This window comes from Delphinapterus leucas, chromosome 20 (assembly GCF_059928025.1).
Source record: "Delphinapterus leucas isolate spDelLeu-1000000601 "Yukka" chromosome 20, BTC_Dleu_Yukka2, whole genome shotgun sequence".
Classification (NCBI taxonomy): domain Eukaryota; kingdom Metazoa; phylum Chordata; class Mammalia; order Artiodactyla; family Monodontidae; genus Delphinapterus; species Delphinapterus leucas.
In genome coordinates, this window is record NC_143148.1 from 8,395,256 (window position 1) to 8,421,814 (window position 26,559).

Sequence of the window (26,559 nt, forward strand, 5' to 3'; positions counted from 1 at the left end):
TCTGGAGGGATCAGGTAGAGAGAAAAAGATAAATGTTTCATCTTTGTTTACAAAGGTGTACTTTATCATTTTGCTGTAAGATATATTTCGCATAAGAGGACAGGGTTTCTGGAAAACAGAGATTAAAAGCCAGTAATATTTCAGGCAGTCATAAAATTATAAATCATATTTATCAGTTCATTCAGTCCCATGGAATTAATTCCTATTGATCTGGATGAAGCCATCAGGTTTTCCATTAGAATTTTTAATTTCTTACCCAGTTCAATGGTACGATCTGAAAGTCATCAGAAACCTTATTTGTCAAAAAAGTCTATTTTATGAACCGTCTTGAAGATCCTCCTTTTGTAAAAGCATCAGAGTAAAACAATGACTGCCTATAAATGACAAAAGACTTCAAGTGGCATGGTTAAAGATCTGATTATAACGCAATTGAAAAGAAACTTGGTTATTTCTGTGACATACAACATTTTAAGACAATAACTAGAATTATTACTGATAACATTACACCAGGACATACCAGATTTTTAAGAATTCCATATAATTTTTGGAATATCTATATTAATGATATTTACTCATACAGTATAACCTAAGAAGGTTTATCACCTCTTATTTGACAATGTTTCCCATGTAATTTAATATACCAAATAAACTCAATTAATTTAGTTTATCTCTTTGGGATGTTTCAGGGTCCCCTTGAAACATCCTCCCAAAGTTAGCTAGAGGTCAAAAGAAATTCATTTAGAATTTGACTTGGGGAAGTTTGTTAAAGATATCAAAAGCTTTTAAAATACTTGGTCAAATAAGATCATAGGTTATTGTGAAACAGTACTTATTCATTCAACCAAAGTGACAATAAAAAAATTTAAAGGCAAATACAGAAAGTTACCACAGATTATTGAAAAGGTAAAGAAACTTTACAGTCCGTTGTCAAAAGCAGATCAATATTCCAAATAACCTTTGTTCCCTTAACACAGAGAGAAAATAAAATTCTAGTTTTGTACCAGCTTACTTTTAATATTAAAATGTATTTACTCAAATTTTATTTTAACTAAGGTGTAAGCAATTACAAACTGTCTTTTACATTAGCATTCTGTAGATTGGCAAAATTATAGACACTATTTATGATTTCTAAAAACTTGTGCTTTTTTATAGAAAACTTTTTAGTGTGGCAACAAACATTATTTATTAATAGTCCTAAATATATTTCTCTGTGAATTCAGTTTGGGGTGAGGGAGACTTTGCAGCAGTTTGAGTTTAAAAAGGCCTCTTTTTGAATGAAATAATGCCGTTTGCAGCAATATGGATGGACCTAAAGATTATCATACTAAGTGAAGTTAGAAAGAAAAAGGCAAATAACATATGATATCACTTATGTGTGGAATCTAAAATATGACACCAATGAACTCATCTATGAAACAGAAACAGAAGTACAGATATAGAGAACAGATTTGTGGTTGCCAAGAGTGGGGGGGAGGGATGGATTGGGAGTTTGGTATTAGCAGATGCAAACTATTATATATAGGATGGATAAACAAGGTCCTACTGTATGGCACAGGGAACTATATTCAATAACCTGTAATAAACCATAAAGGGAAAGAATATTAAAAAATATATATATACAGATATATATATATATATACAGATATCTATCTATATATATATATGAATCACTTAGCTGTACAGCAGAAATTAATACAACATTGTAAATCAACTATACTTCAATAAAATTAAAATTTTTTTTAAAGTCCTCTCTGAGCCATAATGGAATGGCTTTGTATTTTCCCAGCTCTAGCTAGCTAGGACAAAGGACACAGCTGAATTTCACAAGTCATGATGGATGAACAGAAAAACACACACAGTACCTTTTGGCAAAACAACAATTGAAATTGCTCAATTATTTATCGTTTTGGAACTTCATGAGAAGCTGGGAAGTCTCAACAATACAAAAACGTTCTCTGAAGGTTCCAAGGATATTTAAAAAGTTTTCTATTGTCCTTTTAGAATGTTTGCAGTTTATTACCTTATTGGAAAATACAAGGAAATAGGAGGGGAGGGGGCAAGGAAAAAAAAACAAATAAAAAACAAGGAAATATAAATGTATATACACATGTTTATGTGTACTTGAGTTTATAGCACCAATATTTTCCTTTTTAGTGTTTTATCGGATGCTTTCCTAATAGATTACATCTTTATATACTATAACAAAGATAAAGGGATTGTGAAAAAAAGTGATCATAAAAAACCTATTTATAGACATTTTATTTTTCAAATAGTTTTAAAATTTGTTTAAAAAAAAAAAAAAAGACCTCACTTACTCCCCTAATCCTTTTTTTCCTTTGGTTTCAGATTCTACCTGATTGAGTGAATTAGGTTCAGTCTCATGTCATTGTGGGCTATATTTACATTTCTGATTTGTAGAGATTTGCAAGAGAAAGACAGTTGCTTTTAATTTCCCAAAGAACTGGTCTGCTTCCTAATTGTTATCAAAAGATTGATTTACCCAACTACGTTTTTTAAAATTTGCTTTTATTAGTCCCTGTATTAGTTTTTACTTTACTTTTTTATTTACTTTTTTACTTTATAGTGTGTGGGCTCAGGTAACCCTACTGGTTTCCTTTAGTATGTTTAATTAATATTGCCTGAGAAGCAGGACTTCCCTGGTGGCGCAGTGGTTAAGAATCCGCCTGCCAATGTAGGGAACACGGGTTTGAGCCCTGGTGCAAGAAGATCCCACATGCCACGGAGCAACTAAGCCCGTGCACTACAACTACTGAGCCTGCACTCTAGAGCCCGTGAGCCACAACTACTGAGCCCACGTGCTGCAACTACAAGTAGCCCCTGCTCGCCGCCACTAGAGAAAGTCCACACGCAGCAGCAAAGACCCAACACAGCCAAAAGCAAATTAAAAAAATATATTGCCTGAGGAGCGGATTTATATGCCCTGTCTTATAACATCAGGCAGGGGAACCATTCCCCAGTAAGACATAATGTCTATCTCATAATATAGTTAGGCAAGAGAGAGGTAACCATCTTATATAAAGCCCTTTCAAATACACCAATCATTATAAACTTTCATCTCAATTCTATCAACACTTATATCTTTATCTTCAGCTTCCGTTAGGGCCCCATCAACAAGTCTTGGTCTTACAAGGAGTCCAGAAAGTTTCCTTTTTATCCCCCAGCCATTTTATCCATCTTTGTGTAGAAGGCTTTGAGGTCCCCAGTGAGGGGTCAAGCAAAGGGACTCAGGACATTTGTCAATCTTTAACTTGATTAGTTGATTTAACTGTTGTCTCAAGCAATTGCTGGGCAGGTATCTCAGTGTAATTTTCTTCCAGCCTTTAAAAAGAATTTTTAAAATTTATTTATTTATTGGCTGCATTGGGTCTTCGTTGCTGCACGCAAGCTTTCTCTAGTTGCGGCGAGCGGAGGCTGCTCTTCGTTGCGGTGCGCGGGCTTCTCATTGCGGTGGCTTCTCTTGTTGTGGAGCACGGGCTGTAGACGCGCAGGCTTCAGCAGTTGTGGCACACGAGCTTACTTTGCGACATGTGAGATGTTCCCGGACCAGGGCTCGAACCCGTGTCCCCTGCAATGGCAGGCAGATTCTTAACCACTGTGCCACCAGGGAAGCCCATGGCTGGTTTTTCTAACCACTATGTCTTTCTATATACAGCTGTCTATTGAGTTTAACAGCCACATGACTCTCTCATGGGGCTGACAGATGATGCCCAGAAGGGACCATGAATATCCAGGATCTAGCATATCTCAGATTGTTTTTAGAAACATAATTTCCTGGAAGGTGCTAATTGGTTTGTGATTTTTTTTTTTAATGTTTTACACTTAAATTAGATTGTGAAGCAACAAGGATACATTGTACAGCACAAGGAAGTATAGCCATTACTTTTTCTTTTTGGACTTTTTTTTTTAATGTGGTTTTTTTTTCAAGTCTTTATTGAATTTGTTACAATATTGCTTCTGTTTTATGCTTTGGCCCTTTGGCCATGAGGCACGTGGGATTCTAGCTCCCCGACCGGGGATCCAACCCGCACCCCCCTCATTGGAAGGTGAAGTCTCAACCACTAGGGAAGTCCTAGCCATTATTTTTTAATAATTTTAAACGAGGTATAATCTATAAAACTATTGAACCACTATGTTGTACCCTTGAAGCTAATATAATATTGTAAATCAACTCTACTTCAATTTTTAAAAAATAAATGTGAAGCTTAGAATAATATTCGACCCTTTGGAAATTTTACAGTGTGTCACAGCACAATTAAGTTTTTCCTTTTTAACCCATCACTTTCCAAGATTATTTATAATACACTTATTGACGTGTGACTTATCGGTGTTTGTTAAGTGCCTGCATGGGGAGAATGAGGCCTAGAGAGAGATGGGGCCTAGGATAATGTTGCAGAGAAAGCTAATGCAGAACCCAGAGTGTAACTCAGATATTCCAATGCCAGGCATTCTTGCCTGTGTGTGTCTGTATATGCGCACTAATCTTAGGTATTAGCTTGTTGAATCTTTACGTATGTACATAACTAGGTGACTACCTTTCAGATCCAGATTTAGAGCATTTCTCCTCCCCCAGAATGTCTCCTCATGCTCCTCCCCAATCAATGCCCACCCACAGAGGTAACCACTCCCCTGACTTTTTTTTTTTTTTTAAGATTTTTATTTTGATGTGGACCATTGCTAAAGTCTTTATTGAATTTGTTACAGTATGGCTTCTGTTTTATGTTTTGGTGTTTTGGCCGCGAGGCATGTGGGATCTTAGTTCCCCGACCAGAGTTTGAACCCTTGCCCCCTGCATTGGAAGGCGAAGTCTTAAGCACTGGACCACCAGGGAAGTCCCTCTCCTGACTTTTAATTCTATAGATTAGTTCTGCTTGTTCTTGAACTTCATATACATAGACTCATGCCCTATGAACATCTGACTTCTTTCACTCAACGTAGTTGTTGGTGCACAGCCTCCTCAGGAGCTTGCTGGGTATAATCTGAAACTGGACCGCACATTCAGAGGACGGGAAGAGATCAAAGAAAGAGGCAGACCGTTCCAGATTGGTAGGTGGCAGGTTTAATAAGCAAGAGAACTTACTTATGAGGCAGGTCTTAGGCAGCCACAAGACGGGTTGATTTCTTCACCTGCTCACCCAATCTTAAAAGTTTATATAGACTTTACCTGGCTTGAGTCATGTACACAATCCGGATGGTTTCAACACCACATTACTATCTCAAGGCTCTATCCTTAGGCAGCTTCTAGTGCAGGGAGGGCAAGTGGAACACGCATTCCAAGGACGGGGGAGGGGTAAGGTGCCTCCAATTGCCTGGGTCCAGCTCACGGGTCAATGCCTCAATGGATCAAACCTCCATGATTTCCCCCAATGATAAGGTCCATGAGATTCATTCATGATGTTGTGTGTATGTTTGGATATATATTGCTGTGTATCTATAAGGATAGCATAATTTGTTAATGTATTCTCCTATTAGTAATCTTTAAACTATAGTACACAAATATAATATCACTCACATATTAAAATCTTCCAGTGCTTCCCATTATAAGTAGACTATAATATCCCAGAAAGGAAAGACAACACTTTTCTCTTCCTTTGTCATATCCTTAGTATCATCCCAGTGACTGGTTCGTAGGAACTTTAAAATACATATTTGATGAATGAATGCAATAACTAATTTATGAAAAGAATCCATTGATATTTAAAGGACATTTTCTAGGAATCTCCATTTTTATGAAGTTCAAGAAGGTTGGAAAATGACTGTATTGATTTTTCATTATCCTATTTTTCTCTTTAAGGTGATTTACCTCACCAGAAATCCCAGAGATGTTTTTTGTGTCTGGTTATTTTTTTCTGGAGGATTGCAACATTTGTTAAGAGACCAGAGTCCCTGGAACAATATTTTGAATGGTTCATCCAAGGAAATGGTGAGTGAATATAAAATATGGAAGCTGGGGTTGCCAGACTGTTTCATCAGACCTCTTTTTTTTTTTTTTTTAACCCAACTTGATGTCTCTACATCTCACCAACACGTGGTTATAAGGCTCCATCACCATTGGAACCTGAATTTTCTAAGTCCACATACCTATCTTGCAAAGCAGCAGAGCCTCAGCCAACCTTTATGCCTACCCCATCAGAAACTATCCTAGCTGTTTTCTGAGTCTCCAGGACCTCTCTAATACTAACACAGAGCACTCATATTCTTCTCCTCTACTCTCCTAATTTGTGGCTTTCTGAAAGTCAGCTTTCATTGGCTTCCTGGACAATACAGTCCTGACTCTCCACCATTTTTCAGATGCATCTTTCTAAAACTCCCTTAATTCTCTTGTCCTATCTGTCTCAAAATGTATGCATTGCCGTAGGATCTCTATATTTTAATTATGCAGAATTTCTAGGCATTCTCGGATACTTGAAATTGGGCGGTTTTTCTCAAAAAAACTCATCACCGATGAGTACGTATTCTGTTGATTTGTTTATTCCATGTGTCTCCCCACTAAAATTTAAGTTCTTTGAGTTGTTCGTTGTTGACTCCAGGCCCTAGAGTGGTGCTTGCCACATAGTAACCAGCTAATACACCTTTGTTAACGAGTATTTATTTTCCACCCCTTCCATCGGTGCTTTACTAACCAGAGCCATCGTTACTTGTCACCTAGAGTAACATTACAGAATCTTTATTGGTGCCCTCGTCTGCATGTTCTTTGACCCTTCTAGGCTATGTCGCAATCATCTGTTCTATACTGAACAGTTCACGTTCCCTGACTTTTTTTTTGCCCAGCATTGAAGTCCAGTCTTCAAAGGTTGGAGGTCCTATTTCTTATTGAACTGATCCTGGGTGAACTTTGCAGCCCTAGCTACTGCTTAGCGTCAAGCAACTCTTTCAGAAAAAGGGCAATAGTTAAACTACATGATGGAAACCCAGACATGAAGAGAACACCCCCCCCTTCAATGCTATATTTGATCTTGCCATTTGGTGTATAAAGTAGTCTGGATTGTGCTTCAGCTCTCACAGGAAATCCAGGAAAGTCCAATCAATAGTGGTGGGTGATGAAGACATATCCTGTAAACCTTACCACTGTCCCAATATCTTGCTTATTTGTGCCCTAACAATCCCACACACACCTATTTCTTATCCAATCAAGAACTACCAATACCAAACTCTTTATTGCTATCAACTAATACCAATATCCTGACTTGTCTGCCGCCCTGCAGAAAGTCGATTTTAACCCTTTTCCATGTACCAATGAAGAAACCTTGGACATTTAAGTCCCAGGAAATATTGACCTTAGACCCAAGCAACAGAGGTCCTGCTCTGGACCTTGGGTCTTGTAGCAGAGTTCTGGCTTATACATGATAACAAAACCTTAGGACACTAAAGGAACTGCATTTCCAGAGAGATACATCAAGGGGGCTGGAAAATGGGCACTCCAAGGGAATTCATGACAGGTTTTCCTTGCCAGATGTCAGCACCCCTGACGAAAAAAATAGCCCAAGAGAATTCCTAGCCAGACGCTTTTGTCTACATGGATGATTCCAGCATGAACTTCAAGGATGATTCACAGATACCAGCTGGTCCCAGACCTTAGTTCCCTGACCAGGGATTGAACCCAGGCCATTACAGTGAAAACGCCATTCCTAACCACTGGACTTCCAGGGAATTCCCTGTTATATCTTTTCAAAAATCTGTTCAAAAGACATTTCCATCGTAAAAGGGGAAGTTATAAATTTCATATCAAGGTCAAGTGCCTTTGGCCCATGTTTGAGCAAATTATGACAGATAAGCTGAGGACACAGGATATAGAGAAAGTGAGAATGTTTTTCTAGGAGAGAAGAACTGAAGCACAGATAGAAACACAGAAAGCTTCTTTTCCAAGCTAGGATACAATCCTGACACCAATTCTGATATGTGGTATGCGGGGTATTTTCCCCACATTTCTCCCGACACAAGCTGGGTGTCCTACAATTCAACTCAATCCTGATACTATCTACCCAGAGAAAGCATCAGATTCCGTAGGTTAAAGCCTCAGTCCCACAAGACTGTCCTTACTTCAGTCACAAACCCAGGTTGTCTGTGCTTCTGACCACCTGGATATAAATCAGAGGTTCCCATGACCCCCCTGCTTGGGTTTGATTAATTTGCTAGTGGCCCATAGAACTCAGAAAACCAGTTCACTTACTAGATTACTAGTTTATTCCAAAGGATATTAAAGAAAATCAACAGCTGGATGGAGAGGCACATAGGACCCAAACAAAAGAGCTTCTGTACTCAAGAGTTTGGACCTGGCTAGGCAGCCTTTGGCTGTGTCTTGGTTCACCAACATAGAAGCTCTCTGAACCCTCCCATCCTTTTAGGTTTTTATGGAGGCTTCATTACATAAGCATAATTGATTAAATCATTGCCCACTGGTGATTGACTCAACCTGCCCAGGGTGAAGCTGAATCTTATCTCCCTCCTCCCCTGTCCCCAGAATGCCCATAGGGACTTCCCCACCTCAGCTTCTTCTCCTGGAATAGACAGAAAATTAGATCCTCCCTGCCCTTGGCTACAATGTCAGGGTTTGAGTGGGTGGGGTTTCGGTGGTCTTGTGTGTGTACGTTCTCACCACAGTCTGTCGGGTAAGCAAAAGGGGCTTTCATTATATCCTGGCAGTCTGCCTCTCCCTTCCCCCCAGCACTCCGCTCCAGAGCCTGTCACGTGAGTGTCCCCCTACCAAATCTGATCTAATTCTCTCTCTGCTCTGCTGAGGCCGGCCTGGCCTAAGAGGATTGGAGCATTTGCTAAATGGGACCAGGACAGGGTCAGAGGACCGGCTGTGGGGACACTCAGGGGCCAGGATGGCCACAGGAGGGCGGTAGCGGAATGGGGAGACGGAAAGACAGTGGGGCAGAGAGAAAAGATGAGAGATATTCCTACAGCGTTTGGTAAAACCAAAGGAGGGGATAACACTCCCTGGCTCTGTAGGAAACAGTGTTTACCAGATGACCATGAACTTTATGAATTTTCAAATTATCAAGGCCAAAACAACATCCAGATAAGTTGTTAGAATTTTTTTTAAAAATTGAGCCAGGTCCCTGGATACAAAATAAATATTTCAGTCAAATCCTATATAAAATTAAAATTTTCTAATTTAAAATGTAAAATTAAATTATAATCATAAAATAAAAATTATAAAATAAACATTTCAATACCATCTAAAATGTCAGGCAATAACAAAGTGCTAGAAATAAACCTACAGAGAGATATACGTAAGACTACTGTGGTTAAATAATAACACTTAATGGAGAGTCTTTGTAGACAACCAAATGGATGAATAAATAAGTAATATACCTAGATAGGAAAGCTCAGTATTGTAAAGATATCAATTAATTCCAAAACCGTCTATGGATTTAATGCACTTTTTTTGTTTTGTTTTGTTTTTTTGCGGTACGCGGGCCTCTCACTGTTGTGGCCTCTCCCGTTGCGGAGCACAGGCTCCGGACGCGCAGGCTCAGTGGCCATGGCTCACGGGCCCAGCCGCTCCGCGGCATGTGAGATCTTCCCGGACCGGGGCACGAACCCGCGTCCCCTGCATCGGCAGGCGGACTCTCAACCACTGCGCCACCAGGGAAGCCCTAATGCACTTTTTCAAATTCACACTTATTTGAAACTACAAGCAAGGGTAGGTACAAGCCAAAACAAAAATTTCTAGACATCAAGGGAAGGTAAAGATTTAACGCGATTTTAATTAAATTCACTATGAGGCTGGTGAAGGTCCTATAGAAAGTTCTTGGGAGCATCCACGAAAGCGAAATGTACACTGCGAAAGTAATTCCACCTCTGACTGAGGCATTGACAGAAATGCCCACGTGCCCCCCAAATACTAACGGGGGGGGACGACATTCAGAGCTGCGCGACCCTTGATGGCCTCACAGTGACACAAAAATGCCCCCTCCCCAGGCTGGATCAAGGGAGGTGCGGACAAGTGGCTGAGAGTAACGAGCTGTGAAGACAAGCGGCCACCGCTTCCCGCATCCGCGCCCATAACGCGCTAGTTCTCTCTGGCCTCGCGGGGTCTGCAGGACCTTGCGGAGAAAGATGACCCTATAAATTCAGTAACTGGCCGGGGCCTAAGTCGTTCTCATCCACAAAGCTATCTTCTGTTTGGTACCCAGACGTCGGCAAGGAAGGGTCTTGGCGTGAGAATATCACTGGAATTGGAAAAGGATCTGGGCCAAAGTTGGGGGCGTAGGGGTCCAGAGGCCAGACTGGGGCCGGGGCCGGGGCTGAAGCAGCCTGGACGGGCGCCCGGGCGCCTTGTGCCGGGGCCCACATGGCCCGGCCGTGGCTGGAGATGCTGGGCTCTGGCTCTGGGAGCATCCCCGCGGGGCTGCGCGGAGGCAGGCTGCGGAATCCCGGGCAGTCTGGGAATGCGGGGCCGGCAACTGCGGCGGCAGCGGGCCCGGGGGCGCAGGGGATCCCGGGGTCCGTGGGAGCATCGCGGGCCCTCTGGCTTCGGCCCTTGGCCAGTCGCTCCAGCCGGGAGCGTTGGGCCCGGCGGTTCTTGAACCACACCTGGGTAAACAGGGGACCGGGACGAGGTGTAAGAGGCGAGAGGCTGCGCGCATTCTCCTCTGCCCCGGGTGTGAAGTCGCCCCGTCCCGGTGAGAAACCGGCCATCCCTCCCCCTCCCCCTGCCAGACCCAATTTGTTGCCCCTGGTGTTCAGGAGGCCGCCGGGGAGGAGGGCAGAGGGCAGGAGGGCCTGGGGGCCAGGAAGGGGTCTGCCCGAGAGGTTCGCGGGTTCAGAGGCCCTGAGGCCTCGGCACGGGGAGACCACGGGGGGCGTCAGTCCCGGCCGGGTGGGGTTGGAGGGCTTGTATGGCACAGGGTTGAGGCGGACTCGGGGTCCAGCCCTGGGTCCGCACCCGGGAGACCCCTTGCTTGCTGCGTGACCCAGGGCAGCACCGGACCGCTTTGGCCTTGCTGATCCCCTCCTGCAGAGCGGAGAGGGCGGAAAGGTGGCCCAGGGGCAGGGCACTTGATAGGCGGCGAGGTGGGAGCGCGTCTTGCGGGGGGCGGGGAAGGGCGGGGCCTGGTGGGGGGCGCGTCAGACCTGCAGTTTGTGCTCCTCTAGGCTGAGCCTGGTCGCCAGGTGCAGGCGGTCCTGGTAGCCGGGGTACTCATTCTTCTGGAAGTATTCCTTGAGCACGTCCAGTTGCTCTTTGGTGTACACCGTGCGCTCCTGCCGCTTCCTCTTTGGGGGTCCTGAACTCCGTGTGGGGCCTGGCCAAGGGGGAAGCAGGGTCACATGAGCCCCAGCAACAGCCCCCAGCCCGCCTGGCACCCTCTCCCTACCTGCGCCAGGCCCTTGTGAGCAGCTGGAGGGTGGAGGGGGCTCAGGCCTGAGGGCGGCAGGCAGTGCGTGGAGAAGCCTGAGGCATCGGGACCAGATGTTCTTGGTCAGACTCAAGCTCTCCGTACTTCAGCCCCAGCCCCTGTACCTCTCTGGGCCTCAGTGAACACAGCTTTGAAATGGGCCTGATCACAGCTCCTGCAGTACTCCAGGTCCCCCAGCCTGGGAAGGCACGCAGGACAGGCTCCTTAGGGCTCCCCCTCTCCCATCCAAGGGCTGGAGCCACCCTGATGTTTACAGGGGACCACTGCGTGCCAGGCTCTCTGCTCATCTCACCCCAGTAATGTAATTCCATTCCCCAGACTCCGCTAAGCCCTCCCCACAGCACAGCGCAAGAAGCGCTCTCAGACAGCTGAGCCCTTCTCTGGATGCCCAGGAGGCCTCCCAGCCTTGGCCCTAGGACACCCCTTGCACAACCCCACCGCCGGCCCAGAGCCCTCCTGGTGGCCCAGACTCACCCATGAGAGACTTGGGTTCTCGCTTCCTCCTCACTGCTGCTCTGCTGTCTGCATCTGAGGCTCTGCTCACAGGGCCTGGGGCTTACATCCCAGCTTTATGCTGTGCCCACCTGGGCACACCCTAAGGGTCCTGGAACCCACCCTGTCTTGCCCCACCCTCAGACTCACTCCTTTGCAGCAGATGCAATAATTGATTAATCCTTTTTTTATTGAGCAGCAACTACTCGCTGGGCCTTTCCTGGGAGCTGCTAATAGCCCTGTGTGTTAAGACAGCCTGGGTCCTGCCCTTTTCCCTTTTGGGATGAAGGAACTGGGTCTGGATTGCCTGTGTGACTCAGGATCTTGGGTCTCAGGAGCCCAGCTTTCTGCCTCTCCCGGCTGCATAGACCTGGAGCTAAACATCAGACTGAACTCCTGGGTCGTGCCAGGGTCTCCTGGGGTCAGGGGGGGACACAGCTTAATATGCTCATCCCCAGGGGACTTTTATTATCATCAGTGGGAGATGACAATTAAACAAGCGATCAAGTACAACGTGAAACAAAGCAGAGAGAACTTGTTATTCGATTTATGTCACTCTGAACTGCTGCCCACGGGAACATTCTGCCATAAGTGGACACCTTTTCTGCTCCTTGGGCAGCTGGGAACACATTGGTCGCCAAGACAGTCGATGGTGCTGCTGTCGACAGGGGAGAATCTAGTAATGTCCTTGATCTGTAAGACGTGACTCGAGGCCACCTTCTCCCTACTTTTTAAAATTTTATTTTATTGCACTAGAGTTGATTTACAATGTTGTGTTAACTTCTGCTGTACAGCAAAGTGATTCAGTTATACATATATAGACATTGTTTTTCATATTCTTTGCCATTATGGTTTATCACAGGGTACTGAATCCAGTTCCCTGTGCTATACAGTCAGACCTTGTTGTTTATCCATTCTATATGTAATAGTTTGCATCTGCTAATCCCAGACTCCCAATCTTTCCCTTGCCCTCCCCACTACCCCCCCCACAGTCTCCCTACTTTTTGTGTGTGTGTGGTTTTTTCCCTTAGATTTTTTTCTTTTTTCAACCCATTTTTCCCACACTACCATTTTGGAATTTATACACACTTGCTGCCTTTTTTTTTTTTTTTCCCCATTAAACTTTAGAAATTCGAACATGCAACAAAGTTTTGCGTTAAAAGGATTTAAATTTGCTTCTGCCATTTGCCTTGGGGATTACACACCGGGAGCACTTTAAACTCAATTCTTAGCTCTAGATTTTTTTCCCCACATAGGAAGTGTAAATTTAGGGCACAAATGTTATGAATAACTGGCTCGTGGTTATGAATTCTCATGGGAGATTTTTCTTCCCTCTACCTTGCACCAAGGTAGATAAAGCCCTCCCTACTTTTTAAAGGAAATTAAATGGAGCATTGTGACGTTTAGCTGGGCAAAGATATATATATATCTTTTTGGCTGCCTCAGGTCTTCATTGCGGCGAGTGGGCTCTTCTTTTGGCACGCGGGCTTCTCCCTAGTAGTGGCGTGCAGGTTTTCTCTTCTCTAGCTGTGGCACGCAGGCTCCAGGACATGTGGGTTCTGTAGTTGTGGCACGCAGGCTCTCTAGTTGAGGCGTGCGAGCTCAGTAGTTGTGGTGAGCGGGCTTAGTTGCCCCGTGGCCTGTTGGATCTTAGTTCCTCAACCAGGGATCGAACTCGCGTCCCCTGCATTGGAAGGCGGATTCTTTACCACTGGACCACCAGGGAAGTCCCTAGATGAGCAAAGATTGAGAAGAGGCTCCTTGCCTTGAATTGGTAGCTGAGGGGTTGGGGAATCTGGTTTTCTCATGTTTTGGGAGTTTAGGTTTGTTTTTGAGACAGACTTGGTGATTGCTGCCAATACAGTCGGCCAGAGACCATCAAGAAAGCACCAGTATTGGACTTCCCTGGTGGCGCAGTGGTTGAGAGTCCGCCTGCCGATGCAGGGCACACGGGTTCGTGCCCCGATCCGGGAATATCCCACATGCCGTGGAGCCTGTGCGTCCGGAGCCTCCGCAACGGGAGAGGCCACAACAGTGAGAGGCCCGCGTATCGCAAAAAACAAACAAACAAAACAAAAAAAAACATGAAACATAATGTTTTCTATGAGATTTTTTGCAGATACCCTTTATTAAATTAAGGTATTTGCTTCTGTTCCTCTTTTCTAAGAGTTTGTTCTTTTTAGTCAAAAATGGATTTTGAGGGACTTCCCTGGTGGTCCAGAGGCTAAGACTCCACCCTTCCAATGCCTGGGTTCGATCTCTGGTCAGGGAACTAGATCCCACATGCCACAACTAAGAGTTCCCATGCTGCAACTAAAGATCCCACATGCCGCAATTAAAGATCCGTATGCTGCAGCACAGCTCCTGTATGCAGCAACGGAGATCCCATGTGCTGCAACTAGGACTAGGAACAGCCAAATAAATAAATAAATAATTTTTAAATTTAAATAATTTTTAAAATGGCTTAAAAATGGATTTTAACTTTTATCAAATGCTTCCCCTGCATATATTGAAATGATATTATCTTCTCCTTATTATATTAATGTGTCAAATTACCTTCCTTGGTTTTTTAATATTAAGCCATCCTTGCATTCCCGGAATAAACTCAGCTTGGTCAGGTATTATCCCTCCTCTGTAATATATGCTGTATTCCATTTAGTAATGTTTTGTCTAAGGTTTCTATATCTAAGCTCATGACCTATAATTTTCCTTTATTTTAATGTTCTTGCCATGTTTTTGATACCAAGGTTACGCAGGCCTCATAAAAGGAAAAATGTTCCTTCTCTTTCAATTCTCTGGAAGTTTGCATAAAATCAATGTAATTTCTTTCTCAATTGTTTTGTGGAATTTGTTGTGAAGACAAATGGGCATGAAGTGTCCTTTGTGTGAAAAACTTAAATTACGGATTACTCTTCTTTAATAGCACTATTCAGATTTTCTATTTTTGTGTGTTCTTGCCTTGGCAAGCTGTGTTGTCCTAGGATCTTGTCATCTAAATTTTCAAATTTCTTGCCATAAAATTGTTCACAATATCCTCTTATGATCATTAATGTCTTTAGTGTAGGATCTTTAGTAATGTCCCCTTCCCTTCTTTATATTGGTAATTTCTCTCTTTTTCTCTTAGTCTTTTCAGGAGGTATTGATTTTTTTTTTTTTTTTTTTTTTTTGCGGTATGCGGGCCTCTCACCACCATGGCCTCTCCCGTTGCAGAGCACAGGCTCTGGACGCGCAGGCTCAGCGGCCATGGCCCATGGGCCCAGCCACTTCAGGAGCTATTGATTTTATTAGTCTCTAACAAAACTTACGTCTTTGTTGTTTCTTCTGTTGTACATTTTTAATTTTATTAATTTCTGCTCTCATCTTTATTCCCTCATTTCTAACTTATTGAGATGATGTTAAAGATGGTTGATTTTAATCTTTCTTCTTATCTGATGTCTGACATATCACTTAATACTATAGATAAATCAAGTGGAAATTAGGATATTATGAACAAGTGTATGCCAATAAACTTGGCAGCTTAGAGGAAATGTACAAACTCCTGGAGAAATACAACTTTCTGAAACTGACACAGAAAGAAATTTTAAAATATGAACAATTACATGTATGTTAAATAAATGAAATACACAATTAACCTTCCTCAAAAAAAACTCCTCCAGGCTCATATGCTTCACTGTTGAATTCTATCACATAGTTAAAGAAGAAATAATACCTTGCACACACTCCCCCTCCTGACATCTGTCTTGTCATTTCTTTCCCTAATGAGTCTCCTCCTCGGCTCTGCTTTCTGTTCCTCTTTCTCAGAACGTATTTTCTGCTCTGTTTCTGCACCCTCTTGACTTCTTTCCCTCTTTTTCATGTTCTCCATATTTTGAGGGGCTGAAAGCATCATCTCTGAAGTCACCAAACAGGGGGTGCATTTGCAGCCTGTGTGGTCCCAGGGCCATTCCATTCTCATCTCGCAGTCTCTGTTTCTTCACCTTTAACTTGAAAAGCACCGGGATGGCTGGAACAGGATCCCGATCATCTTGGGAAGGTGACTTAACCCCTCCTGATCCATAAAATAGGGGAGGTGGGGGGGTGGCCCTTACTTCGTGAGGTTGTAATGAAATTTAATACGGGAGAAGTGGCTGGCACATGGTAAAGAGCTCCATAAAGAGTTTAGCTGTGATTTTATTATCATTGTGTGTCCCAGGCATGATTTCACATGGAGGGGGTAAGGGTGGAGGAGGGCTTCACTTAGTTAAAATTCAGTCGTCTCCACAAAGTACCTTTCCCCCATGGGTCATGCGTCTGTGTCTAATCCCCGCTAATTCTCCTGTCATTCTGCTGAGGCTGGACCATCATAAGAGGATTGGAGCATTTGCTAAATTAGTCCTGTTCAGGGACAGAGGAAACATCCAGGGAGGGGCTCAGAGATCAGGAGGAACACGAGGGAGGTCAGAGACGTATGGGGGTGAGGAGAGAGACGGAGAGAGGAAAAAAGAAGAGAGAAATACCCTTGAGCTTGAGACCAAAGAAGAAAGAGACAGGCAAGAAAGAAGCGAGAGTGACAGACAGGATCAAAAATGGGGAAGAAGGGGGAAATGCCAGAAGCGTCCTGAAGGTCTGCATCCTAACACAAGGACTATAATCCTAGTTCTACCTCCTCTTAGTTGTGGGACCTTGGGCAGGTCACCTGACCTCCCTTTGCCTCAGTTTGCTCATCTGTGAAGTGAGAATAATCACAGCATCGATCTGATAATAATAGCATCTTTCTGGTGGATTGTTTTGAGAATTGAAAGAGTTAGGACTGGCTTTCTCCAGTCCTGACAAATAGTACCTGCTCAGTAAATTTTTTCTTTTCTTTCCCTTCCAATGTATTGAGTTATAATTTACATACTATAAATTCCACCTATTTTAACCATACAACTTGATGAGTGTGGGCAATCACATACAGGGGTGAAAATACCACCATAGTCAAGATATAGAATATTTCTAGTACCTCAAAAAGGGCCCCTTTCGTCCCTTTGCGGTGAATCTAATCCACTGATTCCCCATATCCTGCCAATCACTATTCACTTTCGGCCACTATGGTTTTATCTTTTCTAGAATTTCATGTAAGTGGAATCATATCATATGGACTCTGCTTTGAGGCTGGTTTCTTCCACTGAGGAGTATTCCATTGTCTGGTTGCACCAGTTTTTTTAGCCATTCACCTGTTAATGGACGTTTGGATTGTTTCCAGTTTGAGGCCATTGTGAATAAAGGTGCTATGCATGGCGCAAGTAGAATTTCAGGAAACATTCTAGGTTAAGATAAACATTTAGCATAATGTCTTCAAGGTAGGCATTTGGATTGTTTCCATCCTTTGGGGTATTGTGAATAGTGCTGCTATGAACACGAGCGCACATGTTTTTGTTTGAGCACCTGTTTTCAATTCTTTGGGGTATATACTTAGAAGTGGAATTGCTGGGTCATTATCTAATTCCAGAACTTTTTCATCACCCCAAAGAGAAACCCTTTCACCCGTTAAGCAGTCACTCCCCAGTTTCCCCCCCTCCCCCAGCCCCTGGCAAACTCTAATGTGCTTTCCATCTCTATGGATTTACCTATTCTGGACTTTTCATATAAATGGATTCACATGATATACAGCTTTGCATGCCTTGTTTCTTCTGTGAATGTATTTAATGCCACTGAGTTGCACACTTTAAAATTTAATAATGGTCAATTACATGTGATGTGTATCTTACCATAAAAATAAATAAGCGCTTACTGGGCTCTTAGCATGGACCAGGCTTCAGGACCAAGTGCTTAACATAATGATGTCATTAAATTCTCTTGAGGTAGGTCCTCTCAATGCCTCATGTTACAGATGGGGAAACTGAGGTTGGGAGAAACTAATTGCCCAAGGTCATAGGACCAGAAGTGGCTGAGCCAGGCTCAGAGAGCAAGTTTGTCTGACCTCACCAATTCAGTGTTTGATACACACACACACACACACACACACACACACTTTAACCCAGGGCACAGCGATTGACAGGGACAGAAGAAGAGCTTGATGACTTGGAGTTGGAGAAACAGAAAGGCAAAGACTAAGGAAAAGAGAATAAGGGGAAAGAAAGAAAAAGACAAAAATCATCTAAAAGAAATGGGGACCTGGGAGACTGAGACTCAATAGTCAGGGGGGGAAAAGAAAAAAAGGAAAGAGAAAAGAAGAGAGATGGAAGAGAAATGGTGGGAAATCGAAAGTGACCAGGGAGAAGAGATGGAAAGTGGCAAGGGTGGAAGGGGAAAGGAGGAGGTGTGAGATGAAGCTGCAGAGGACTAGAGGCTGATGAGGAGGGCTTAAACCTCACATGGACCGGGACTTCCCTGGTGGCGCAGTGGTTAAGAATCTGCCTGCCAATGCAGGGCACATGGGTTCGATCCCTGGTCCAGGAAGATCCCACATGCCACGGAACAACTAAGCCCATGAGCCGCAACTACAGAGCCCGCGTGCCGCAACTACTAAAGCCCGTGTGCCTAGAGCCTGTGCTCTGCGACAAGAGAGACTACCTCAATGAGAAGCCTGTGCAACGCAACAAAGAGTAGCCCCCGCTCGCTGCAACTAGAGAAAGCCCGCATGCAGCAACAAGACCCAACGCAGTTATAAATAAATAAATAAATAAACCTCACATGGACCACTGAGGCAAGAAGCATGGTCATCACTCCCTTGCAGCGAGGGAGGGGCCCAGTGAGGTAACAGCAGGTGGAAGCTGGCCGTCTGGAGCCCATGTCCCTGCCTAATTGGCTTTAGGGAGATATCACGGAAAAGACGGTGACCAGACAGAGAAAGCACATGGACGCACCCATGCCCCCAGAGAAAGAAGGTGGGGGAGAGGGGGTGGGGACAGAGCAATCCTTGTTTTTACTTCCTCAGGTCTGCACCTGCATGGAAACAAACAAAAAAAATCACCCAGACTTTAAGCGGGATTCAACATTTTAATCATTTTCACTCCACAGGTGGCCAGCGAAGGGAGACCTGGAGTTCCAGTGAGTGGGAAAGGGGAGGACAGTGGGCCTGACACAGAGTGAGGGAGGCCCCTTGCCTTTTGCTCTGTCCCCAATTCCCTTGTCACTCTTCCTGGCTTTAGGAATCCCCAGTGGACATCTGAAGAACCAATGTTCAGGAGGCTGGCCCAGGGAAAGGAACCTGGAATCTCCCAAAAGATTCAACTCCTCCCTCTGTCCAACTCCTAGAGAACTCTCAGAAGACACCAGGACAGGGGTCTCTTGAAGTCTTGATCTGTGACTGCGACTCCCCCATCCAGCCACTATTACTTTCCACCCTCCTCCAGAATATCATGTCCATCCTCCAAGCCCTCCCTGGACCTCCTTATTGAGCTGCCTTTGAATTGCTTGCACAAGACACACCCTCCTCTATAAATGGGGAACTCCGTGGGGCAGGGAGAGACTCTTGTTTACACCTGAGACCCCAGCCTCCAGCTCAGAGTGTGGGAGTCTCTGCAAAATGACTAACGGACGTGGCATCCCGGTCCCAACTTTTGCACAGATCCAGAGCACAGTGTCGTCTCCTACCTGTCTCTACCCTGAAAATTTTGCCTGGATCCCCCATCTCGTACCCCAGCATATACCGTCCTTCTCTGTTTATTCATTGCTTCCCACAGTGGACTCTGGGCCTAATGTCCCAGCATGACTCAGACCCATGAGAGATGATCGAGAAGTATGTTGAGTAAGCTACCTTTGTGGGCTCTAATGATTGCAGTGTGCCCTCCAGGGTCTAGGCTGTGTGGACCTCTCCTGACCTGGACCCGGAAGAATCATCCGATGGCTCTCAGCCCCTCCTTGCACTGTGCCTTCCTCCCGACATTCCTTCCTGCACTGGGGGCCTGGAGCTTGCTTGTCCTGGCTCATGAGCACAGACTACAAGTGTCTCTTCCTACCTCCGAGTTCAGGGACCTCAGCTTGATGCCCTGAAATCAGCCACGGTGGGAGTATTTACACCATGGAAATGGGCAACCACTACAAATCAGGGCTTTCCTCTTCTTTCAGGAATCCATTGTTAAGCATCTCCCAGCACACCATCCCCTTACTTTCTTTCACCCCTTGCCTTGTGAAACGCCCCCCCCCCCCAGTGAAGGGCTCGTGGCTCCTGCCTTCCCCACCCAAAAATGAAAGGAGAACTCAGATTGAGGAGGTAGGTGCCAAAGTACCAAACTTCCAAGAGTGTCAAAATGCCTGAATCCTTCTTCAAATTCTCACACTGCTTGTCTCTGTGGCCATGGGTCAGACTGCATTGAAAGAAATATGGTGCTGCCCCAGGAAAACTTCCCAGGCCAAGCTCTATTTATTGTCCAATCCCACAATCGAAACTGAAAACAGAACATCTAGAAGAGGGAATGTGTGTTTGGGATGTGGGGCTGCCTCCAAATCCATTTCTCACCCCCGCCTCTTGTATATTTGCAGGTGGGAAGCCTGTCCACCTCTTCTTCTCTTTGAAATACCCACAACCATAGTCGGTGCACCCCACACAACAACAACGACGATTCCTCCAATGTGTGGGTGAAGTTCACCTTTAGAAAATGCAAAAACAAAAGAAAACAAAACAGATGTGAAACAGGCAACTTGCCTTCCATTCTTCCACCAAGTATGCCCATTTCCGATGTCCAAATGAATGAATGATGAAATGTCTTTAAGAAGAAACTAAGAAGAAGAAGAAGAAGGAAAGAAAAAAAAAAAATATATCAAACAGCCCCCTAAGCCTATCATGTAAACCTGACATTTGTGAAATATGTAAAATTGTCAAATGAATTTCTGAACTTAACTGTATAATTGGCCTAAGGTTCCATCCTGGGGCTTTGTAAAGTCTGTCTTTGGAGTTTCTAGAAGGATCTCTACTCATATGCTAAAGATGTGTCCCAAATGGAAAGTGAAGGAATCGAGCCTCCCTCCCTGTTTGTTCAAGGACACCGTGATTCTGACCTAAACATTACCCCAAATTAGCTGCACGTTTGGTTTAATTTTGTCTCAGGGCGAATTCTCAGCACCAGTTTCTGGAGTCTGGGGCTCATGGTTTGAAATGCCGGTTGGACTCCATGTGAGACGGCATTGGGGTTGAGAGAATGACTAAGACTTATGGGGCTCCCCAGGAGCAAAGGGGTAGACTGGGTTGGGCTAAGTTGCACTGGAGCCAAAGAGGCCATGACCTTTGGAAGGGATGGTCAGCTCCTGCCACCTTCTCAGTGATGCCGCCCCAGGGCAGGTTGAGACAATGTGCAAGGAGGCAGTTGGGACAAGGGATGAAGAAGGAGAATCTTCTACAAGATCTGAAACTTCCAGGCACTCTGATCCTTGTAGTCCAGGGGATCCATGGGGTTGTAGGTGAATTTCCAGGTGCCTGTGGGGTCCTTGAATTCTAAGCTGTCCACAGGGCTGTAGGTGCCATAGCTCTGGCCTGACAGGGAGGTGGGGGACTGGGTCAGTGAGGGCCCCATGGAGGGACCAGAAAGGGGGCTGAGAGCCGGGCCCCCCAACTGGGGCACCATGGGAGAAAGGTAGGGATCCAGGCCACTGAAATAGGAGCTCGGCGACCCATACGCCGAGGGGGAGGAGCAGAAAGCAGAGGCGGGGGCGTAGGTCATGGCGTAGGGCGCCGACGTCAGAGAAGGGCCTGAGGCCAGTAGCCCAGCCCGCTGTGCCTCGGGCAAAGGGGACTCTGAGGCCGGACTCCAAATGGACACCGTGGCCACTGCCGTGGTGGGGGAGCCTGAGGGCCCGGGTAGAGGGGGGCTGTAGGAATCTGAGATGCCCAGCGGGTCTGGACAGACATCCGTGGACGATCTTGGAGAGGTGCCTGCCTTCCTCTTGGCAGGACGAGCCTTGGCTTGTGCCCCTGGGGGCTGCTGTTGCTGTTTCTGCTGCTGCCGCTGCTGTCGACACTTAGCCCTGCGGTTCTTGAACCAAACCTGGGGGTGAGAGGGGAGGTCGGGGTGGGTGAGTGGGAAGGAGGCCCAGGGGAGCCTTCATGGTGCCCAGGAATGATGATGCTTACTGGTGAGACATGCCAGAGTCATAGCTCTCCACTTTGCAATCAGTTATGTGGCGCTCTATTCATCCACCCATTCATCCATCCAATCATTCATACATGGAGTTGTACACACACACACATACAGACAACCATATGCACATACATACAATCATACATACATACATTTGTGCGTATATACATACAATAATACATACATAAACACAGTCATCCATCCAACCATATGTACACACATACTATCATACAAACGCACATATACACATTTACCCATCCATCCATCCATCCATCCATCCATCCATCCATCCATCCAATTGGTTAATAAGCATGGATTAACCATCTTCTACTACTCTGGGGACACACAAGTGAAGCTGACATTCTAGTTGAGAGAGACAGGTTAAAAATAAACAGGAAGTAAACAAATCACATAGTATTTAGAAAGTGATAAATACTATGAAAGAATCAGTTGATCAGGATAAGGGCGGGCAGCAGGGTGGGGTGGCAGGGGAAGGTTGCGGTTTCAAATGCCAAAGGGGGTGTAGGTCTCATTGACTAGCAAGGTGACTTGATTGGTTGATAAAGACTTGAAGACGGTGATGGGGAATATACCTTCCAGGTAGAGGGAACAGAGAGTGCAAAGGTCCTGAGGCAGGAGTGCGCTTGGTGGGCATGCTAGAGGAAGGACCAGGGGCCAGTGTTGCTGGAGTAGAGTGAGAAAGGGTAGGAGTGTAAGAGAAGACGCCAGCGAAAAAATAGAGGCGAGGGATTACTAGGACACTTTATGACTTTGGCTGTGACTTTGCAACCTCTCCCTCTTCCCTTCACTCTGGGTCCCAGGAAGGACCAGAGGAGTCCAGAGACCAGAACATCCCACCTGAACCCTGGACTCAGGCAGATTGATCTTCAGAGCCACCTCCTCACGGGCATACACGTCCGGGTACTGAGTCTTAGCAAACAGGGCCTCCAGCTCCTCCAACTGGCTTCGTGTGAAGGTGGTCCGTTCCCGCCGCTGCTTTCTCGGGGCGCCTGGTGTAGGGACGGGAAAATGGGACCTTCAGGTGACCTGAGACCCCATTCTCTTCATCTGCTGATGTGAGGTCCTGAGCGTACATGGGATGCCAAGAAGCTCCTTCTGGGTGTTCAACTGCCCAAACTAAGGGGGTGTCGATTCCCTGAACTTCTAGACCTCACTCTGTCCCCCTGGGAAACGGGGTCCCCCTTTGTCTGTCATTGAGGGGCTCATGCTTCTCCCTGAGGAGAACTGGCTTTAGCCATGTAAGGAGGTATATGAGCTTGATTTTCATCCCCTTTCTAAAATTTCTTCTGCACTAAGACATGCAGTTGAAACATGACATCTTGGATATACAGCCTATAAAAGTGGCAGGTCCATAACAGTCAACTTAATAAAGTTTTTAAAAAACGCCTAAAGAATAATGCCACCAAAAACAGAGTGCTTCCTTCTTTGAGAAATAAAGCATTGCTAACAGGTGGGGATTCCTCTGGGTCCCCCTTCCAGATCGCTTCCCTCCTTCACCCCAGAGGGAACGACTATCCTCTATTTCTATGACTGTCCCTATGCTTGCCTGCATCCCTAAGAGATGTGGAGGGGCGTTTGGCGTTTACAGGTGAACACATTTGGCTGGTGTATGGCCCTCATGTCACCCCTGTAAGTGCCCATCCTCCTCCTGAGGGCAAGGGACCCCAGAGGTCCCCAGAAGATGGGGGCCAGCTGGGGGTGGCAGGGAGAAGGACTGTACTTACTTGGGTAGGACACAGCTTGGTGCATCAGATCCACACTAGGGCCACTCAGGGCCAAGGCGTTGACGGAATAGTGGGGCCCCGGGTTCATATACGCCATCATGATCCTCAGGGATGCTGGGGCCCAGGTCAGTGGGCCTGCAAGAGAAGGGTGGGTACTCAAACACTCCCCAGTTCATCACCGCGTGGTTCAAATCCTGCCTCAGTCTCTTCTTAGGTGTGTGACCTTGGGCAACTTATCCCCCTCTCTGTGCCTCAGTTTCCCCACCTATAAAAGAGCCCTCTGCTTAAGGTCATCAAAGCTTCAGTGAGACTCTGTAAAGCAGAGAGCGAAAGCTGTAACGGGCATGTAAATGGAAGCTCTTATTCCTACTCTATCCTTTAAAAAATCTTCCTGCCACTCCCTTGTCTGAGATCTTTTTTCTTCTAGAACCACAAAAAAGATGTTCAGCCTCACGCAGAATCATGGTAAGTAGGGTGACCAGTTGTCCCTGTCTGCCAGGGATGGAAGGGTTTCTAGGGATGTGGAATTTCAGTGCCAAATCTGGAAGAGTCCCAGATAAATCGGGATAGATGGTCACCCAAAGGGAGAGTCACAGTCAAACGACAGTAAGTGATGATCCTCCGCAACCGTTTTTGACCCATCAGCTTGGCAAAGATCAAAGAGGCTTGGTACCCGCGCGCCTAGAGCCTGTGCTCTGCAACAAGAGAAGCCACCGCAATGAGAAGCCCACGCACCGCAAAGAAGAGTAGCCCCCGCTCGCCGTAACTAGAGAAAGCCTGTGCGCAGTAACAAAGACCTAAAGCAGCCAAAAATAAATAAATAAAATATCATTTAAAAAAAAACAAAAAAACAAAGAGGATTGGTAACTCCAGGGCCGGCCTCAGAGTGGAGAAACAGGTTTCCCATGTCAGGGCGGTGGCAATGTGGATGGAACGAATTGGAAACGTTTATCAAAGAAAAATGCCATCTTTCCTTGGTGCCAGGAACTTGCCTTCAATGTGCCTCGGTCACCTCATCAGAAAATGGGAATGAGGAAAAAAAAAAAAAATGGGAATGAGGGACTTCCCTGGTGGCACAGTGGCTAAGAATCCACCTGCCACTGCAGGGGCCACAGGTTCAAGCCCTGGTCCAAGAAGATCCCACATGTCGCTAAGCAACTAAGCCCGTGCGCCACAACTACTGAGCCTGCACTCTAGAGCCCGTGAGCCACAACTACTGAGCCCACGTGCCACAACTACTGAAGCCTGCGCACCTAGAGCCCATGCTCTGCAAGAAGAGAAGTCACCGCAATGAAAAGCCCACATGCCACGACGAAGACCCAACACAGCCACAAAATAAATAAATAAATTTATAAAAAAAGAAAATGGGAATGAAAATAGAACTTACATCTTTAGGTTGATGTGAGGGTCAAATGAATTAATCTGCATCAGATACTTAAAATAACACCTGACACGTAGTAAATGCTACAAAACTGTGGTCAGTTATTATTATTTGCAAGTAGATGTTTGCATAGACTTTATGCTAGGATTTTTCTTTTATTGGAGTATAGTTCATTTACGATGTTGTGTTACTTTCTGGTGTACAGCAAAGTGATTCAGTTCTACATATATATTTTTTTCATATTCTTTTCCATTATAGTTTATTACAAGATATTGAATATAGTTTCCTGTGCTATACAGTAGGTCCTTGTTGTTTATCTCTTTTATATAGAGTAGTGTATATCTGTTAATCCCAAACTCCTAATTTATTCCTCCCCACCCAAGCTAGGACTTTTAATGTAGCATATTTATAATTGTCAAAATGTGGAAGCAGCCTATATGACCACCAAAGGGGACATAGTAAGTAAATTATGTAAATCAGGTAAGATATGTTAAGGTTATGGCACATCCATGCAAGAGAATACTATGAAGTCATTTAAAAGGTATAAGGTTGTCCTCTATGAATGGATTTGAAAAGACCTCTAGTATATAGTTAAGAAAGATTATCTTAAACTTGGCAATGAGACAAAAGGATGACAGCGTGTCACTTCCTGGTTGTCCTGGAGCCTCATCTAGCAGACCAACCCAAGCATTATTTCCTTTTCTAGGGGACTGTACCTTTGTTCAATTGATTGTCCACTATCGATTAGGATCCAGACACTGACAAGGTATATGGTAATTTCCAGAAGTTTGGTTATCAATCATTTGTCTCTGGTAGAAAAGATAACCTCAGAGGTTAGTTTTGCTGCCCTGTAGGACTTGAACTAGCTTCATATCTAAAGTGACCAACTTTTTTTGGCATGCCTTTCCTGAATAATGGTATTAACCTCTGTTCTTTGAATTCTCCTTTGAAACAGCCAGTTCCCTCATTCATGATTTAAATAAATCTTTGACCTGCACTTATTACATGTGCCTAAGAGTCAGGCTTTTAATTTTTTATTACACTTAGGCAATAGGTATGTGTGTGTGTGTATTAGATATCATATGTTACCAAATTATATATACAATATATATTATATTCAAAGGAATATATCCTTTGAATATATATATATATTTCAAAGGAAAAAAACAGTGTGTATAGCATGCTACCATTTGTGATTTTTAAAAACAAGGCAGCAATATATACATATAAAATATATTTATATAAATGTATATCTGTATCTGCATAGAAAATTCCCAGGAAGGACACAATATGTAGTAAAAGTGGCTGCCTCTGGGGAGTTGTGTTATATCCATACCTTGTTTTTACAGTTTGGATTACTTTTTAACCATGAGTGAGTATGTTACCTTTTCAACAACAAAACCAAGAATACCATCTATTTAAAAGAGAGAGAGAGACTTCCCTGGTGGTTCAGTGGGTAGACTCCGTGCTCCCAATGCAGGGGGCCCGGGTTCCATCCCTGGTCGGGGAACTAGATG

At 44.8% G+C, this 26,559-nt stretch overlaps 2 protein-coding genes across 2 annotated transcripts; both read right to left on the minus strand.

Annotated features, from left to right (window-relative positions):
• Positions 1-10,092: 10,092 nt before the first annotated feature.
• LOC149744583 (tetrapeptide repeat homeobox protein 2-like) lies at positions 10,093-12,510 on the minus strand. The gene is made up of 3 exons (XM_089903487.1): positions 12,479-12,510; positions 11,104-11,368; positions 10,093-10,563 (listed from the first exon to the last, which is right to left on the minus strand). Exons 1-3 carry the CDS (start codon positions 12,508-12,510, stop codon positions 10,093-10,095), a joined length of 768 nt encoding a protein of 255 aa, XP_089759613.1.
• An 8,615-nt stretch (positions 12,511-21,125) lies between these two features.
• CRX (cone-rod homeobox) lies at positions 21,126-23,796 on the minus strand. Its single transcript, XM_022584853.2, has 3 exons — positions 23,662-23,796; positions 22,775-22,926; positions 21,126-21,823 (listed from the first exon to the last, which is right to left on the minus strand). The coding sequence occupies exons 1-3, from the start codon at positions 23,759-23,761 to the stop codon at positions 21,176-21,178; spliced, it is 900 nt and encodes a 299-aa protein (XP_022440561.1). The 5' UTR covers positions 23,762-23,796; the 3' UTR covers positions 21,126-21,175.
• Between the last annotated feature and the right edge of the window lie 2,763 nt (positions 23,797-26,559).